The sequence below is a fragment of the Enhydra lutris genome, unplaced genomic scaffold (genome assembly GCF_002288905.1).
Source record: "Enhydra lutris kenyoni isolate GAN:26980312 unplaced genomic scaffold, ASM228890v2 scaffoldscaffold5, whole genome shotgun sequence".
Classification (NCBI taxonomy): domain Eukaryota; kingdom Metazoa; phylum Chordata; class Mammalia; order Carnivora; family Mustelidae; genus Enhydra; species Enhydra lutris.
This window is the reverse complement of record NW_019154089.1, coordinates 46,039,486-46,053,186: the sequence shown is the minus strand read 5'-3', so window position 1 is coordinate 46,053,186 and position 13,701 is coordinate 46,039,486. Positions and strand designations below refer to the sequence as shown.

General features: G+C 42.2%; 1 protein-coding gene across 1 annotated transcript in view; it reads right to left on the bottom strand.

Moving 5' to 3' along the window:
* LOC111141240 (phosphatidylinositol specific phospholipase C X domain containing 3) overlaps positions 1–10,797 on the bottom strand; it is a 168,462-nt gene extending 157,665 nt beyond the window's left edge. The window contains exon 1 of the mRNA XM_022493662.1: positions 10,439–10,797. Within this exon, the coding sequence (XP_022349370.1) occupies positions 10,439–10,541 (103 nt within the window). The 5' untranslated portion in view covers positions 10,542–10,797. The remainder of the gene's footprint in view (positions 1–10,438) is intronic.
* Between the last annotated feature and the right edge of the window lie 2,904 nt (positions 10,798–13,701).

Below are 13,701 nucleotides of genomic sequence, written 5' to 3'. Positions count from 1 at the left end.
ATGGAAACAGAAAAAATAACTCTAAAATTCATAGGAAACCGCACACTACACACACAAAAAAAACCCCAAATAGCAAAAATTATCTTGAGAAAAAAGAACAAAGCTGGAGGACTCACACTTCATGTTTTAAAACATATTACAAAGCTACAGTAAACAAAACAGTATGGTACTAGTATAAAGACAGACACATAGATCAACAGAACAAAATGAAAGCCCAGAAATAAACCTACACATATACAGTCAACTGACCTTTGACAAGGTTGACAAGGATGAAAGGATAGGCTCTTTAATAACTGTATTGGGAAAACTGGATATCTACATTCAAGAGAACGAAACTGGACCCTTATCTCACACCATATACAAAAATTAATTCAAAGTGAATTAAAGATTTAAATATGAGATCTGAAACAGTAGAGCTCTTAGAAGAAAACATGGGGAAAAGGTTTCTGGACATTGGGCTTGGCAACAATTTCTGGTATAAGAGACCAAGAGCACAGACAATAGAAGGAAAATAGAAAAGTGGGACCACAAGCTAAAAAACTTCCACACAGCAAGAAAGCAATCAAGCAATCAAAAGAATAAAAAGGCAACCATGAAATGGGAGAAAGTATTTTCAAACCATATATCTGCAAGGGATTAATTTCCAACACATAATTAATTCCTATAACCAAATAGCAAAATACCAAATAACTCAATTAAAAAATGGCAGAAATCTTGAATAGACATCTCTCAAAAAAAAGACATACAAATAGCCAACAGGTATATGAAAAGATGTTCAACATCAGTAGTTATCATGGAAATTAAAAATCACAACTGCAATGAAAGAATACCTCATACCAGTTAGGATGGTCATTATCAAAGACAATAACAGAAAACAAGTGTTAGTGAAGATGTGGAGAAATCAGAACCCCTGTTTATTACTGGTGGGATTGTAAAATGATGCAGGTGCTTAGGAAAACAATATGGCAGTTCCTCAAAAAATAAAAACAGACTACTTTATGACCTTATAGTTCCATATTTGGGTATTTATCCCCCCCCAAAAAAAACTGAAATAAGGATATCAAAGAGCTATTAGCACTCCTGGGTTCATTGTAGCATTATCACAACAGCCAAGATATAGAAACAACCTAAATGTCCTTCAATGGACAAACAGATAAACATAATGTGAAATATATATACAATGGAATAGTATTTAGCCATGAAGAAGGAAAACAGTCATATGCTACAACATGAATGAACCTTGAGGACATTATGATAAGTGAAATAAGCCAGTTACAGAAGGATAAGTATTACATTCAATAGTATCTAAAGTAGTCAAATTCATAAAAGCAAAAAGTAGAATGGTGGTTGCCAGGGGCTGGTGGGAGGAGGAAAGGAAGAACTGTTATTTGATGGATATAAAGCTTCAGTCATGCAAGATGAAAACATCCTAGAGATATGCTATAGACCCCTATACTTATAGCTAATAATACCGTACACTTAAAAACAGAGTAAATCTCATGCTATATTTTTTTCGCACAATATTTTAAAAAGTGTCATAAAAAGTTAAAGGAAGAGCATGTATAAAAACTGAAGTGTAGTCAAACACATCAAATGGTGCTGAAAGATCAAATAAGATGATAAAGAATTAACCATTAACTTTAGCAAAATACAGATCACTAGCAACCTTGATAAAAACAATTTTAGTGCTGTGGTAAGGAAATAATGAGATTAGCACAGGCTAGAGAAAGAAAAGGAAATAATTTCAAGACAAGATAGTTTTTATAGCCATCACAGAGAACTGCTACAGTAGAAAGAAAGGCTGGTGTGGAGCCAGAGGGCTTTTTTTTTTTTTTTAAACGGGCAATAATAATATATTTGTGTATGGACTAGAGTGATCCAGCAGAGGTAGAGAAAAATAGTGACACCGGAGAGACAGGGGATGAATTTGGGAGTAAACACTGACGAGATTTGAGTGAATGGGATCCACAACACAAGTAGAAAAGGTGGACTTAGGGAGGGACAGATTCAGGAATTTCTCCTACATAAAGAAAATGCAGGGATAATTGCAGGTAAGTTGCTGGGTTAATGGTGGGAAAACGAGGAAGTTTTTCTCTGGATGTATTTTTTTTATATAAAATATAAAGTGAGCCCATAAGTGCAGAGTGAGGTGAGAAGGAAGTGCTGATAGGAGGAGGAAAAGAGACGAAAGTGTCATCTCAGAGAATGGGAAAATGAATTTAATGGAGAGAGGAAATAAGATATATGGTCAGAAACTTCAAGTGAATTGAGACATCCAGGTTGTGTAATTTCTTGCCCCCCACCAACCCCAGTAATGTTTAGCTACTGAAGTTTTCTGGGATTGGAATAGGTTTAAAAAATAATAATAATAGAGGTTGATGGAGTTGAAGTTTTTCCAGGTAAGCAGAACAAAAAAGAGTGAGATAAGAGAATTAAGGACATTTTCAAGACTGGGACTCTAATGCCAGACCCAAGAATTGGAGCAGATATGAAGAGAAATAAGGACAAGTGTTGGGGGGGTGATAAGGACTAAGCAAAACTTAGTTCTGTAGCCTTCCCTTCTAGCAACCTTCAAGTCAGTATTTTTACAACCCCTTGACCACCTTCCCACCCGCTCCCCTGGAGAAAAGCCCAGAGAAGGACATGGCAGGAGTGTGTTTAGAGCTAACTCTGCTAAAGACAGCCCTGGTCTTCCTTTTCCTCTTTGTCCTCCTTCCTCCACAGGGGAGTGTGGCCTGAGACATGCACTGAGAGAAGTTCCTATTCACCCACTAGGATACCTTTGAGTACATCTTCCTCCTCACCACCCCACAAGCCAGAGAGGACTTCCAGGAAAGCCTAGCAGGCCACTAGAATTGCCATTCGTCATAGTCCACTTTTCTTCATAAAATAAATTCCCCAAGTGAGTCAAGGAACACAATCGTCATTTGTAACATTGACTAAGGACAAACATGGCTGCTTCCGGTGAATTAACTCACAGGAAAGAATTCTATGTGAAACATAGTATTAGCTGGCATTTAAGATAAAGTGGTAACAGAACTGTCCATTTCCAGGGTCTGTGATGAAATATAGGGACATAACAAGAGCATATCTAACGAATCAGTGTGCCATCTGCTTCAATACCTGGTCTCCAGAGGTGACTAATACTGGCTGCTTCTCAAGAATGTTTAACCGTCTCCTCCTGCCCCTCTTCCTGACCCATCTTCCTCTCTTAATAGAGCATAATAAAAGCATATGGCTCTAGAGAAAGCTTCTGGCAGCAGAATTCGATCTGAAGCATGGTAAATTTCTCTCTCACTTGTGCCTTCTGGAATATATAATTTAGATACTTTCTGTCCTCTAATCTTAGATCCTAATCCACCCAAAGAAGGAGAAATAAGAAAATATATAAGCTTCTTGAGGGTATCAAATGCTTCTGTCTAGAAGTTCCTTGAGTACCCATTAAAGGGACACGTTCTCCTGTTTCCCAAACTAATGCTTTTAGGTCAGAGGCGGTAGCATTGGTAGTAATAGGTAACTTCTAGATTAGCAGAGCTGACCCCTTTGATTAACAATAGTTAAAATCTGTGCGCATACACACACACACACACACACACACACACACACACACACATGCATGAGATTTAACATTTTCTTTAAGGTCAGAGCACATCTCTTACTCTACCATTCTGCTTTCAAACAGTGAAGGTGTTAGCAATTACTTTAGGTATGTCCGTTTATTTGGCTCTATTTATGCTCTAAAAGGCTGCTCACCAGGAACAATATGGACCCCAACTGCTTTCTTGCTCTGGACCTGTCTGGAGTTAGGATTAATTAGGTCGCACCTACCAGAGGTCTACCTACTGGGCGGGGGGCGGAAACGAGTTCCTTGGAAAAGTAGTTAAAGTCAATACACACTATATGTGTGTACATACACACACATGCACACAGAGAGTGGGCTAAAATTGAGAATAATGCAGAGTGTAGAACAAAGTCTATTCTACATATTATCCTCCATCCAGCCCTCATAAACTCATACCTGAGTCCTAGGGTAAGGGCACAACAACAAAAGAATCAATATAAATTCAAAAAGCTCTTTTGTTGACATCCATCCTAGGTAGAAAGACTGAAGGGTTCTGTCAGTGTTGGCATTCATAACTCTAGCAGTGATGGCAGGCGGGGTCAGCAGAGGTGGGTCCTGCAGCTTCCACAATGGGGAACCCAGCCCTGGGAGCCTTTGACCACAGTGGAATCCAGGGCCCTTTTGACACACACTAACATCCTCAGTGTTGGGTCTCTGCAGACATAGCAAAGGCCCTAGTGGGACTGCCAGGAGCAGTGATATTTTAGGTGTAAACGTTATGGAAGCACAGTTCCTCTAGATGTCCCGTCAATAAAAGTGACAACTCTTCAAAGCTTGGCAGATACCATGTATGTAGTAGTCCCTCAAACTGGCTTACAATACATACTTAAGAATTTGTCTGGAGATTTCTAGAACTATTTGGAAGTCCATTAAACAGGGGCTTGGGAAGGGTGAAAACAAACAATCTAACATGATTCTGATTTTGCTTTGGGGTGGCAGGGTTCAGGAAAACCTACCTTCTGTGTCCTTGTGTCTTCATTTCTTAGCCTTCCCTCATGAATATTCCCTATATTTCTGCTGATGTATGGCACTCGACAGTCTCATTCCTCTTCTTTCTAATTCATGCTTTCCATTTTGATTGGGTGGGGTTGGAATTAAATATGAGAAACTCTAAGTAAAGATATGAGAAATTTTCATAAGGGTAAAGTGTGTAAAGCCTAATAAAACATAATAAATAAATAAAGCCTAATAAAAACATAATGTTATTCATTTTAGCAAATTGAGGGTTTTTTTTTAAATGTCAAGTGTTTTGAAACACTGATTATGTTCAATAACTAAAATTCAAGTAAGTTTGTTATAACCACATTTATATTTCTATTCCATGTTAATCATGCTTCAGATAAACGAGGCATGATTTGCAAATACAGACAAGGTTGGTCATTTCCCTTTTAATAAAAAAAAAATCAATTTACTGTTTCTCCTTTGTTTTTGATGGCTTTCTGATGCTGATTTTTGTCTTCATGATACCACTTTTACTCGAGTAATATTGAAAAATTTAGCTCTTAGATAAATTGAATGACTCAAAATCCCATAAATACAAGAGTAACCCATAAATACAAGAGTGGCTGAGCCTTTAACACAACAAAGAATGAGACCAAATGGATAAAGAAACAACACAGGGATGTTTCCTAAATTGCCATTAGCGACCACTAGCATCTCCAAATGGGCCCGTTTTAAGTAGTACTTTAAGGAAATGAGGAGAAAGGTTTTACATTTATCACAGCGACCTAATTTGAACAGTTAGGTAGCAATTAAGTCACATTTATGTTCGAGGTGCATGATGAACTATAATGTGAGTTATCAGTATGTTCCCAACCTGGGCCATTAGCTTTGAGTCAAATACCTACATTCTGGCTCTAAGCCTGATTATAATTTTGAACACTCATAAATAGACTGCATGGTCCAAAAGAAAGAGCTTAGTCAAAGATGTATATTTAAATTTGGCTCTGCCACTTACATAAAGGATCCCCTTAGAACTACCCTAAAGCAGTGTTTTTCCAACTTTAAACGTGTACATAAGTCACCTCGGGTTCTTGCTAAAGGCTGATTATGATTAAATTGGTCTGAGAGGTGGAATCTGAGATACATTTCTACCTCCCCTTGTTCAACTCTAAGTAGCAAGGCCTTGGAGGTTTACTGATACAACATGTAGAAAACGTGTGTAAATGAGAACACATTTTGTAAGCTGTAAAATGGCATCAGTATCACTTTATCTTAATAGGTGGTGATGCAGTTCAACTCATCAAGAAAAAGTCCTAGAATAAGTGATGTTCCGGATACTTAATTTTTCCTTTTTAGCAAAATCAAAAACAAAATCGGGAAATGGAAAGGCACCACAAAAAAGGTATTCACCCTAAACAATTTTGTTGCTTTTTGATTGCTTTCAAAGATTAACTTCCATAATACCATCCTGACTAAAATGATGGGGAAAAAAAACACACACACACAAAAACAAACCCTGCCTTTTAAAAGAAATTTTACAATGAGACACAATCATAGATTTGCCCTTTAGATGGTCTCAACCTAATCAAAATAGAAACAGTAAATTACAAAGAAAAGGAAGAAGACAGCTGGCTCCAGAAATACTGGCAACAAGAAGAGATTGTTGTGAGGAAAGAAATGAAAAACTAATAAAAGCAGACACAAGAACACCGAAATCAGAGCTGTATAAACATCTAGTTTCCCTAAGTAAAACTGCTCTTTTTCATTGCCATTGGTACTTTCTGGAAGAAACGGACAAAATCATCAGGTACAATTATTGATTTCCAAAGCATTTCTGCATTCCTTATCTAAAGCACAATCAACAATTCCTATTTAAGTGTCTGCTTGAAAACTAACCCTAGTACACAGAGATCATGAAGAGACTAAAGAAAGAAGCAGGCCACCCCAGACTGGTAGGTGGCACATTTCATAAGCAAGAGAACTTATATATGAGGCTTGTTTGGGGTGGCTACAGGAAGAGTAGATCTTCACACGGGAATCTTAAGACTTTATATAGAGAGACCATTCCTGGGTTCAGTCACATGTACCACCAAATGGTCTTAATAAGGAATTACTCTCTTAGGGCAGCATCCTTGAAAGAGCTCCAACTGTTGGACAGTGGGTAGAAAGCATGTTCCAAGGAAAGGGGAGGGGGTGAGGAGACTAATTGCTGGGGTCCATATTTAGGGTCAGCTGGAGGTCTCGGCCTTCTGTGAACTCCAACACTAAGGAAACATACACTCTCTCTGAGTTCCAATACCACAATATTTTGGCCAATCTTTCATTATTACATGGTCCGTTTGCTGTATTATGTGAAGATTTTCATCACGTTATCAGAAAATGTATGGCAGAACCATCCGTGGAATTAACTGCCCCCCCGCCCCGATCTTTCAGATTTTGGACAGAATGACTCCCTCTCCTAGACCCAGATCACCAACACCCTACCCAGATCAAGCAAAAAGCTTGCTTACTCCCACGATGCATCTCTTTACTGTGGTTCTGGAGACGCCATGATTGTAAGGTTAGAACATCTGCAAAGATGTCAGAAATTCATCAGACTCACTTTCACCTGAATTTCACCATATGTCTTCCTGCTTCCATTTCTCTTTATTCTCTCTCACCTGCCTGTAGTGACAGGAAGCATCACTCATAACCCCAAATGCCAGGATATTGTTTAAAAAAACATGTATGAATGAAAATTCCGTTTGGCGTCATTAGAGACTGGAAGAAATGACGAATGAGACGAGAATCTGAGCACCTGTCAATATATTCCGACAGCACCATGCCTTTGAAAGGTAAACTGGAAGTAAAACTACTAATACAGATTACTAGCAACTAGTTAGGCCAGTCAATATCAAATCATGAGACTATTTAAATGCAAACAGCCAGTAAGCGATGTGGTTCTGAAAGCACTGAAGATGCAGACACTTGAGAAACATTTAGAGAAGCCAGAAAGGCACTCGCGGTGGGGAGTATCACACACCTGCAAGTTGTTCTTTGCACTAGCCCTGGGTGATCTGGGTCAGCTGCTCCAAGAGGGTGGCCTCTTAATTAAGCGGCTCTTCACTCCCCAGTTGCTTCACCTAAGAAAAACCTGAACTTTGAGGATGACGGAGCAGTCGTTGCCTTCCACAGAAACGCTTGTATGGTGCATCAGGAGTGGTTTTAAATGGTGGAGATAATTACTTAATTCAAGCTGTAGCAACTGGCCAAGTAAACATGTAGCAGCCAGGAAGCTATTAGCATGATTTTAAGGCAATTATTCCATTAGTGTTTAATAGTCTCCAATTAGTCTTCTCTATCAAAGTTTGAATGTCTTTTTTCCTCCGAAAATTCTTAGAGTTGAGTAATGCAGAAAAGTACCAAACCCATTTTAACACCTAGATTTATATACATGGATCCACCAAATAGCTTTACAAAATCATGGGGGAAATTCAGGGGTATGGAGTTGGTGAGACATCTTTTTTTTTTCTTCTCAGAAGTATTGGGGGTAAGAATGAGAGGCTTTGCAGGGGGATCACTTTGAGAATCATATTAAGAAGAGCTGAGAAAGCAGTGAAAATTCCCAATGAGTCCAATGCCACAATCCCTCTTAGTATTACACTCAAAATGGATCCCATGCAAAGCCTCCCAATCTTACCCCTAACGCCTCCACAGGAAGACAAGCAGAGTATCAGTCTCTGACCTCGGATTTTCACTTGAGAAAAGGAAAATTGCCCTGTATCCTGTTAATGCCTCGTTCCTTGTCCCCTCACCCTGATTAGCAGCTGTTGCTACTAAGCCATCCAGATACAAACCCCAAAGCATTTCTCTCAAAAATTCCTAGGATACTTTCTCTAAGGACCACTTTAGGGGTCAGATCACTGGTCTGGGGGTAAATTATTGGCCTTCACCAAGCTGCAGTTTTTATATCTATGAAATGGAGTTAATAGTACCAGCACTGCTCCTTGATGAGGTTTGGGGAAGAGTTCTCTGATCTGGTGTCCATACTAGGGTTTTGAAAAGTAAAGAATTACAGAAATGTAATGTAGACTCTGACGTGGTATCCTACTATCCCTCATAACTAGCAATGTGAACTTGGGCTTTTTAACTCCCTGTGTATCTGGCAAGTCACCCATCAGAAGGCCGGCATCAGAGTCCTTGCCTTGATTACTTTCTATGTGTACGGAAGTGTTCAGGTGAGACTGTATGAAAGCAACTGTGTAAAACCAAATAAAAAGGAAGCAAAGAGGATAGGAACGCCTGTGGAAGTGAGAGTGAAATTTTGCCAACAAAGTTGTGTACTTTCTACTGTCTCCTTCAAAAGAGCAATCCCTAGGCTCACCCAGGTAGCAGGGCTAAGCGCACAGTGGAGAAGCTGGGTTGTTCTTTTCCTCAGAGACACCTGGGCTCTTGGGAAGCTACCTCTTGAGGAAGGGCATAAGGAGAAAAACCATTCCTTCAGGGCTTGGTGCTGAGTGCAGCCTGTGCCTGTCATAGCAGCCAAACATCCACCTGACTAACGACCACTGATTTAGGTTACTGATCAATTCCAGAGCTGCTGGTTAGAGCCTGTTGGGATTTTTTCAAAGGAACCCCTCTCTTCCTTTTTTTTTTCCCTCCCCCTTTCCTCTTTATTATGCCTTCCTCCAGTGGCTGAGAGGGGGCGCTGGATGGGGTAGATCAAGAGGAGACAGACCAGAAGGTTGAACTTGATAACAGGGCTGAGCTCGAGGCGGGGGGTGGACTACCTGTGGGTAAATTGCCCTCTGGCCGGCTCCTGGGAAAATCAGGCATCTGCACCCTCAACCCAAGTGAAAAGTCAAATTGGTAACGAAGTCTGGCCGTGTCCCCAGCTGTTACCGTAGTACTCCGCCCTGAAACGTCCGTCTCTTCTGCACACCTGAGCTAGGGGCTACTGCACGCTCCCGCCCAGGAAGCCTGTCTAGTCCTCTGATCTGAGCCCCGCGCGCCATGCTGAAGCTTCTGGATCGGATCCCTCGCGTCTCTTCCTCGCTTTGCCCGGATTTCCTTCCTTCTAGGCTGTCTGGACACTCGCGTGCTCCCCTTTCCCCTTTGGTTTGCCTGCGAATCCCACCCCTCCGCCGCCGGGCTTCTGTCCCGAGCAACGGACGCACGGTCCGCAAGGGTTTGCTTTCCTGACCCCGGCGCTACACGCCGCCAACTGCGCTTGAAACAGAATCCAGACGTGACCACCCGGCAGACCGGGAAGCGGCGCCCTCCTCCCCTCGCTCCCTTCAGCTCGCGGTCAAGGGCAGCGATCGCGCCGCCGCAGGTCCCTGAACTTTCCTCGCTCTTAAGGAAGCGCTTTGTCTTTTTAAAGGAGACTGGGGACGAATATTAACGACTCGGGTAGGTTCTCACCGAGAAATCTACCAAATCCGCTCCATTCCGTGACAGGGATGGAGTCGGAGGTCCACGGCCGGGGCCGAGCCCTCAGGACACCGGGTCGCGCTCACCGCGCTCGGTCACCCCACAGTCCGAGAAATCAACCCCCGCCCACCCCACCCCCACAAGTCTGCGAGGAGAACCGTGGGAGGGGGCGCAAGGCGGATCGTAGAGCCGAGGCTTCCCCCTGCCCCAGCCCTCTCGTGCAGCCTGCTTGCTTCCCAAGCCCAGGGCAACAGCAGTCACCTTGACTCGCCGCGCCACGGTCCCCAGAGGTTTGCAAAACGCCAGAGGGCCGAGGCTCCCAGGCACGCGCTCGCCTGGCCGGAGACCCACCCCTGGGGACGAGTTTCCCTCCCTCGGGCAGCGTGGCAAGTTCCCACTTCGTGGCAGATAATGCAGGGCGGGGCAGGTGGAGCGCCCCGTCGGCAGCCTCCGCGCACCTACCTGGGATGGCTAAATTGGTGAGGGGGATGCTGTGGATGCTCTCCGGCAGAGTTGCCATCCAGTCGGCGAATTTCAGCTCGTTCTTCCCCTGAGACGAGGCCATCGTGCCGGTCGGCGTGCCGCGCGCTGGTCCCCGCACTCCTAGGCAGGCTGGCAGGCTGCTGCCGCTAATCCAATGTTTGCTCCGGCCCCGCTGGAGTTTACACTCCGCTCTGCGCCACACCCACAGGATGGCGCAGACACATGCTAATTTTAATAATTATTCAAAACACCCCATGCTCCCCTAGTGCCACCGCCAGACTCCGCTGGAGCTTTGTTCCTGACGTCCGCGCTCGGCTTTCTCCTCTCTCCCCTCCCTCCTCGACTCCCTCCTCCCGTCTTATCCCTCCTCTGCGTCTCTGCCTTTTCTCGCCATTCTGCAGCTTTCCTTGTCTTCTTTCTAACTTGGTTCACCCAGCTGCTTTGCCCATGGCTGTGCTCGGCCCTTTGATGTGACTTCCCGGTCCTATTTGTATGAAAGCCAGTCTTGGGGTTGAACCTAAAATCCTAGTAGACTTGGGATGTTATCGCCTCCCAGGGAGCAGACTCTCATACTGGCTTTCAGGACTTTCCATTCTTACCAAAGAGCTTTCCTTTTTGTAAGCTACAACAGGTTGTGCCTCTCCTCGGCCAGAGCCCACAGTCCTGCTTATAACAAAATGGTGGTCTTTAATCACCAGTTCGCCTAATTTTTGGAGTAGTTGACAAGTGTGCTTTCCGCAAAGAGCAGTAGATTCTAGTGGTTCCTACTTATTCCTTGGTATCCTGTTCCAGACATTTCAAGGTAAAGAAGCACTTCAACCCCTTCCTTTCCTGGATCGTGAGAAATCGGTTATTGCTATGGAGAGAGCTGCCTGTGTCGTTTTCATGGCACTTAGGACATGGCTAAAGCCCGATGCTAGAAGAAAATCACATTTCCCAGTGACATACTGTGATTATTGTCAGTAGCAGTTGGTGGAATTTATTTGGCAACATTCAAAATGATTTATGCAATTGTCTGACTTTTCATTCCTTGGCAGACTGGAGAGATGTGTCTCTCTCAGGAGAAATCACTCATTGAGCCTCCAAAAAACTGTCTTGGTCCACCTGCTCTCAGATGGGAAGAGAAGAGAAATCCAGTTTTACAAATATGATGAGTCCAGGGGTGCCCTGAGGAACGTACAACCAATGCACTCAAAATATGTTAAGTCGTTGCAACCCAAAGAATGTAGTTGCAGTGGTGTGTAAATCCTGTTCCTAAAGCAAATGCATTCAGGTTGGAGAAATGAAAACAAGGTAGGAGAGAGAGCTAGAAAAGCTGGGAGTGATCATTTCACTTCAGTAAACCACACAGCACCCAAAACCACAACTAATGCTTGCTTATTATAAGAAGATGCAGAGCCCACAGAGTATTTACTCCAAATGGGGTACACTGTGAGAAAGATGGAGAAAGGAGATTGTTCCTCATCCTTAGTGATCAAATTTTCCATTGCTTCTTAGAATAATTCATAGCTTCAAGAGAACAAGGTAGGGTTATCTTTCAGAATAAGAAAGACCTGTCCTAGGATTCTTTTTCCTAAGATAAATCTTAATATTCTCGAGAGCCCAGTAGGAGCCCACAAATCCTTTTGATTAGAGTGAAAATTTAGTTCCCAATAAGATGCTAGGTCAAGAGACCTACAAATACCACCCTTCTGAATAATGCTGGTGCTCTGTTGGCATTATGGCAAGGCCCCGAGGAGAGAGCTCAGATCTGGGAATCAGTTGTTCTGTCTAAATAGTTTGGGCAAGTCTTCTAGTTCTGTTAGCCCAGGTTATCTCCACTATAAAATGTAGATAATAACTCAGAGATTTGTGGCGAAGCTTCCAGGAAGGAGTGTATATGAAAAGCTTTGTTATCAGCAAAACATCATACAAAATGCAAGATTTCTGTTTATTAAGATAACATATGTTTATTTCCTTCATTATCTTTTCTATCCACACAGAGCATTCATCTTCAGGAGAATGAAGTAATTATTAGATCTTGGGAATATTTTTTAATAAGATACACTTTAAAAACATGTCCTGTTCAAGTATGTTGAACTTATGTGTCTCTAAAAGGTTACAAAGCTTTTTTATTTTTTAAGATTTTATTTATTTATTTATTTGACAGAAAGAGAGAGACAGAGTATACAAGCAAGAGGAGCAGCAGGCAGAGGGAGATGCAGGCTTCCTGCCGAGCAGGGAACCTGATTTGAGGCTCTTGTCCCAGGAAGCTGGGATCATGACCTGAGCGGAAGGCAGTCGCTTAACCAACTAAACTACCCAGGTGCCTCTAAGCTTACTTTTCTTTCTTTCTTTTTTTTTTTTTTTAAATGAAGCCACTTTAAGTGTTGAAGAAAGTTGTCTTTATAAAGAATTGTATGAGGATGCAGAGAAAGGGGAACCCTCTTACACTGTTGGTGGGAATGAAAGCTGGTGCAGCCACTCTGGAAAACAGTATGGAGGTTCCTCAAGAAGTTAAATACCCTATGACCCACCAGCTGCACTACTGGGTATTTACTGTGAAGATACAAATGTAGTGATCCGAAGGGGCACCTGCACCCCAATGTATATACCAGCCGTGTCCACAGTAGCCAAACTGTGAAAAGAGCCGAGGTGTCCATCAACAGACGAATGGATAAAGAAGATGTGGTATATATATATACAATGAAATATTACTCAGCCATCAGAAAGGATGAATACTTACCATTTACATCGACATGGATGGAACTGGAGGGTATTATGTTGAGTAAAATAAGTCAATCAGGGAAAGACAGTTATCACATGGCTTCACTCACATGTGGAATATAGGAAACAGCACAGAGGATCATAGGGGAAGGGAGCAAAAACTGAATGGGAAGTCATCAGAGAGAGAAAAACCATGAGAAACTCTTAACTATAGGAAACAAACTGAGTGTTGATGGAGGGGAGGTGTATGGGAGAATGAGTTAATTGGGCAATGAGCACTAAGGAGGGCATGTGATATGATGAACACTGGGTGTTATATGCAACTGATGAATTGTTGAACACTATTCTGAGATTAATGATGTACTATATGTTGGCTAATTGAATTTAAATTATATATTTAAAAAAGAATTGTACACTGTACCTTTTGGTGAAATAAACAATTCCCCTCCTGTTTTATCTGCTTTAAATTTCAGAATTTTTAATATATTGGTTTTGCATAAAATTTCACATTTTTCAGCTTGCAATCCACCAGAAAA